The 6,088-nt window shown below is 46.6% G+C and overlaps 1 protein-coding gene across 1 annotated transcript; it reads left to right on the top strand.

The window, feature by feature from the left end:
* Positions 1-2,536: 2,536 nt before the first annotated feature.
* On the top strand, positions 2,537-4,364 carry junbb (JunB proto-oncogene, AP-1 transcription factor subunit b). The gene has a single exon (XM_083648676.1). The coding sequence runs from the start codon at positions 2,865-2,867 to the stop codon at positions 3,858-3,860; it is 996 nt and encodes a 331-aa protein (XP_083504802.1). The 5' UTR covers positions 2,537-2,864; the 3' UTR covers positions 3,861-4,364.
* Positions 4,365-6,088: the final 1,724 nt, after the last annotated feature.

Here is a 6,088-nt window from a genome sequence, read left to right as displayed (position 1 = left end):
CTCCCATGGGTTGGGTAACATGACCGTTTTTTTCTTCTTTTTTTTTTGACTAACATTTGGCGGAATGGCAGGGTGCCACCTCACGAGTGTTCCAGTAAACACTCACCACTCGGCGGACCTTGCCGTGCTGTGCCAAAATGTCACTGGGACTGTGGTCAACCACGACCACAACGCTGAATAAAAGCTAAACCAAAGCAGAGGGGAGCAGGCCTGCAGCATGCAGCCAGCTGCACACAGAATAGAATTTATAAGGGAGGTGGCAAAGTGGAGGCACAACACTGCCAGGAACTGTTGTTTTCCTCTGTTTATCCATATTCCCATGGATACTGACAAAAAGGCATAGAACCAAAATAGTTGCTCTGAATACCAGAGAATTACCTGAGACGTGCTTATAATATGGGTATTATCATGGATAGAGGCCGGAAAATGTCAGTTGGTGGACTTCGGTTTCAGGTTGTAACTTGAGCGGAGAGAAATCGGGCCAGCTTCCCAGGACGCTTCACGATGATTGTAAACAGTTGTTTGCTGCTTTCTGTGACAGTTTTATGAAGATGTTGCGTAACCGAAACAGGTTAGGCCTAAACATGATAACAGGGTCTGCCTGAGCAAATATCTCTGTATGTAGCATTTACAAGCAATGCGTGTTGTCACAAGGTAGCTGTCGCTGTTCCTTCCTATAGCTCCCTGCTCCCGCACAGGCTGGAGCCAGACTGACATGAGGATTATAGAGTGGCAAAGGTTGAATAATCAAAGGCGGGGCTGCACTTGAAATATTCAAACAACCGCTGTGCTCTTGTTCAATTTCAGAGTTTGCTATCTCTTACCGTTGTGTGTTATCCAAACTGTGCTTGTGTTTTGCAATCTCTCCCAGGCACCGCTTGTTTCTGTAAGCACACTCATTTCTATATTTTGTTTTGCTCTAGGCCTATCTGCATAAGAATAAAAGATGTGTTGTTGGTGTGTTTCCGTGTATTAATGAAGGTTATTGAATATGATCAGTGATTCATCCTTCGGGTGCAGCCGGAGGATTTAGCGGCTGCCGCGGCACGGCGGAGCATCCTATCCGACTTGTTTTGACTGAGCGGGGATATGGGATACATCTGTGGAGGCTTTTTTGTGTGTTTGTGTGGGCGTTGGGAGAATTATAAACAGGAGACAAAGGTTCCCTTCTCAACAACTAAAACAGGTGCAGCATTGAGGAATCACATTTCTTTTCGCTGTTCTCCTGGAGAGCGGCCCGAAAACGATCCACCTGTGGAGCAGAGCCAAATGAAATGTAATTTCGGTGAAGCGGCTTTATAGATTAAAAAAAAATTATTTATTGGAGATGATTCTTCCTGCTTGAGATAATAGCCTGGTTTGGGTTCTTACACCATTTCCTCTGATTCTCATCTATGATTAGCACAGGCAGCAAGCCAATCATCTACCCCAAAAACCTCTCAAGATGCTTTGGAGGAGTGTTGGTAAACGGTTTCTGAACCAATCAAATCAACTGTTTCTGTATATAACCTATTCTCAGAAGAGTTAATTACAATACTTTGTTTACAAAGAAAAAGGAGAGTTGATCATTTGGATTGGAATACATTTGACATGCGATACTCCAGCGATACTGGTATTATTACTCGTGGTATTAACATGACACAAATGTTTCAAAAGTATCTATTGGCCTGATCAGTGAACACAGGTGGATTCGGATACCCGAGCTCACTTCTCCTCCCCGCTGAGGCAAAAAGTCCCTAACCAGCACACTTTATACAGCATGGAATGCTGCTGGACCGAGGCCCGGGTGGGCGGGGCTTCCCGCTTCTCCCAGGGAGGAACTACCACGTCACAATGCCCATATAAGGCCAGAGGACTTCCTCCCACGGATGGATCTCAGTGTCGTTCAATATGTGATGAATCTTACTGTTTAGAGAGAGAAATTGGGTGGTCTGATAGGTTGTGTCGTTATAAAAAGGTAAATAAATAAATAAGTAAATAAATAGGTAAATAAATAAATAAATTGCTGTCATAGCGGAATCACAGGCGAAAGAATAATGCATAAATTAATTAAATAAATGAAAGAATCACACAAGGCATGTATCGATTGGCAACAATGTATCCCAACCACCAGTCGACAGCGATGTTAAATTGTTACAACACATTTCCCATCCCGAGAATGAATTACATTAGAGCAGCGATCTGCCCTGCCTGAATAATCTCACCTCACCACCTATCCGACCATGCGTCGGTCGATGCAAACAACAGATTCGACCGCCTAACCTAAACATAAACTGGACTGGACTGGACTGAGACGCTGTGTTGTCCTCCTCGTCTCCATAGCTCCCCTCAGCGAGATCTCTCTCTTGTCTTGCCTACAGGCTTGTTTACAGACGCTGGTTCCCGGCAATAGCGTCACTTGACGTCGTGCTCTGGGCGTGGAAACGCCCGGCCAATCAAGAAGCCCACCTCTCCCCCGGCAGCAAGCGCGTGTCTGGTATGTTGCCTATATAAAGGATTACAGGACTGGCCGCTTGTATATACTTCCACAAGCAACACGGCGAACACACCAACGATAAAAGTCACAGGTTAGGAGTTTTCCATATAGGAGTGCGAAGAAAACCGCAGTCAGACATTGGGCAAGACTTTCATGTGCCGCTGAGCTGAAGACAGACTTGTTGGACCAGTACCTACTCTTCCACACCTTGGAGTGTCTCGCTTTTTCAGAGTGAATTTTTATTCTCTTTTGGTCTTGGGACATTGCCGAGAGAGAAGACGGGTGCCTGTGTTGATGCATGCTCCCTGCTGACACTGACATTTGTTGATTACGCACTACGCAGAGACTTTCTATAAGCGCCTGGTAAGCTGACTTTTCCTACGACTTTATGTCTACAAAGATGGAGCAACCTTTTTATCATGACGACTCTTTTCTGTCGGCTTACGGCCACGCAGATGCAGCAATGCACGACTACAAACTGCTAAAGCAGAATATGAATTTGAACTTGACAGAGCCCTATCGCAACCTGAAATCCCAGCTGAGAGCCGAGGCAGACCTCTACCAAGGGGCGCATCAGGACGTGGGGTCGCTGAAGCTCGCCTCCCCAGAGCTGGAGAGGCTCATCATCCAAAACAGTAACGGCGTGATCACCACTCCCACTCCGGGACAGTACTTCTACAACCGGGGGATCACCGATGAGCAGGAGGGCTTCGCCGAGGGCTTTGTGAAAGCCCTGGACGAGCTGCACAAGATGAACCACATGCCCCCTCCTAACGTGTCCCTCGGAGCGGGTGGAGTTCCGACCTGTTCGGCGGCGGCCTCTAGCGTCTTCGGCTCCTCCTTGCAGCCGGAGCCTCCCATTTACACAACGCTGAACGCCTACTGCCCCAACACAAGCCTCTCTTCCGCATCCAGCTACCCCACTGCCACAATCAGCTACCTACCGCCGCACCAGCAGAGCCACCACCAGCAGACCTCCACGGCGCACGGCACGCACCCCGCCTTCCAGCACGCCTTGCCCGGCTCTGCGCTCCACCCGCAGCGGCTCGTCGCGCTGAAAGAGGAGCCCCAAACCGTGCCCGACCTCCTCAGCAGCGACTGCTCGCCGCCCATGTCCCCGATTGACATGGAGAACCAGGAGCGCATCAAGGCGGAGAGGAAGCGTCTGAGGAACCGGCTAGCGGCCACCAAGTGCCGGAGGCGCAAGCTGGAGCGCATCGCGCGGCTGGAGGAAAAGGTGAAAGTTTTGAAGAACGACAACGCGGGGCTCTCCAACACGGCGTCGGTGCTGCGCGACCAGGTGGCCCAGCTCAAACAGAAAGTCCTCACACATGTCAGCAGCGGCTGTCAACTGATGCTCACAAGCAAGATGGAGGCGTTTTAGAAAAGAGAGAGACACTTTTATACAGTCTATGAGAGAGACTGATTGACTGAGAAGTAAAGTAATAACACTGGAGTAATGTTCCACATGAGCAGCACTGGAATAGCGGCCGATGTGTTGACAGCAGCACAGGGCCGCGGGCTATGTGTAGACAACTCTATAGGCTGTTCAGGGTGGAAAAAGACTGATTGAAATGGTACTTCCCGGATGCTGGACACCCCTCAAAGAACCATTCACCCCCAATAACACGGGCAGCATCCTATGAACAGACACTGAACAACACCAGGCACAACCCCATGAGTCTGGGTTACTAATGGTAGAAAATGAGAATAATTATTGTATTTCTTTGTACTTTTGCAACTGATGATATTGTCATGCAATGCTGCATTTATTCATTGTGTAAGTTATTTTGTTTGTCCGGTTGATCCAGACAAACTAATGATGTCGTATGTTTACAATGTCTTTTTTATTTGTGAGTTGTATTTAAGTAAAGTGACTTAAAATGAAGTCGGTCTCGTGATATTTCTTCTTTGATTGTTTTAAATTCATCCTCAGAGTGGGTAATCATATTTGACGACAAGCAATGCTTTTTTTTTAATCCAACCAGTTGCCATGTTCAACCAACGTTATTATAAGCTCACAGTGAGAAACTCTTACACAAGCACATTTTCAGTGTTTCACGCACAGAGCGTACGTAGGCACGCAGGCCTTTCCTATTTACGCACGGGCGTATCCATATTTGGGCATGTTGGTGAAGAGTCGTCACAGCACAGGGGAGGATTTCTGGGAACTCCCGCCCATGTTGCAAATTGTTCACATTTCAATTGACACTCCTTTCTCTTGTATCGATAAGCTCTATGGCTTTATGAGAGTAGTGGAACTTCCAACACTCCACCTTACTATCGACTATCAAGAAAAGCGACCAAGTAGCAGTTAAGGCATAATGATAAAAGTTGCATAGAGCACAGCAGCTATAACATACCCCAGTTCAAATTAACACAGAGAATAGCCAACGATGTGATAATAAGTGAGTTTGTGATACTTTAATGCAGTGGTTTTCAAAGTTGGGTCCAGGGACCCCCAGCAGGGGTCCTTGAGGGGTCTGTCCCCAGCTAAAAGGTGAATAATTTATTTCCACTAATTCCATCCATAAGTAGCACAATAACAGAATATGACTAGTTTGGTCATGTTTTTCATACATTTCAAAACATCTAAAAGCAAAAAACCTTATCAGATGGGACAAAATCTTAAATGTGGTCTAATTTGTGTCAGTTTAGCCCGGGTCGGGATATGCTATTTGTTCCCGTTTTTATTATTAAACATAGACAGGTTTTTCTTAACCCAAACATATTTCACTTTAGGTTATTCTCAATTAATCCACCACACTCCTAAATCTGACCGTGATAAATCTATCGGACAGCAGCAGTTCATCCCGTCCATGCTGTGGCCGGCCGCGCACGGATGCGAACAACCTGCCGTTGCCGCTCAACCGTCAAAGGCATATTTGAGGTGTCGTCACAATTGATGGCTTGCACTCGAGGGGAAGTGACAGCTACTTTAGGAATGTCGGGGGCGTCTCAGATGCCACGCCGCTTGGCAGAGTGGGTGAGAGTGGGCGTCTGGAGCGCGCACATCATCTGTGTGAAGGGATGGGGAGCCGCGCTGCCAAGGACGAAATAACATTCTGGGGACGCATCAACGGGTAAATATGTGCGGCTTCTTCTTACACTAGGGTGGACTGGGGGATATGGGGAAAAGTCCCCGCGTTAATGAATATGAGTCACCGGTCGTTCGCGGTTTTATCCAGTCTGGTTAATCCAGGCCAGGGGTTCCAAAACGTTTCAGTCCATGATATAATTGATCTGCAAGCCCCCCATGAGAAAATGTTAGTTAAATAGAGGGATATGAGGAAAAAGTCCCAGCATCAAGTAGGCCTAGACTTGAATGGAGATGATCATCAATTGTTCCTGGCTTTATCCAGACAGTCCAAAGAGTCTGGTCAGTGCTACTCCCAAATTTCAAGCACGGACCCCTTCAATCCACAGTAGCTAGAACATGGACATCTGATAAGATTGTATTAATGGGCACTATTTTATACAAGTGTGAGGAGACAAAAGCAGAAAGAGTGATCAATCTGTCTCCAAATGAAATTATAGTGTAATAGGATAATAATAATCCGGTAATAACATAGTAATAATAAGAATAAGAATAAGAATAATAAGAATAATAAC

This window comes from Poromitra crassiceps (assembly GCF_964638095.1).
Source record: "Poromitra crassiceps genome assembly, chromosome: 13".
In the NCBI taxonomy this organism is placed as follows: domain Eukaryota; kingdom Metazoa; phylum Chordata; class Actinopteri; order Beryciformes; family Melamphaidae; genus Poromitra; species Poromitra crassiceps.
This window is presented reverse-complemented; position numbering and strand designations above follow the sequence as displayed.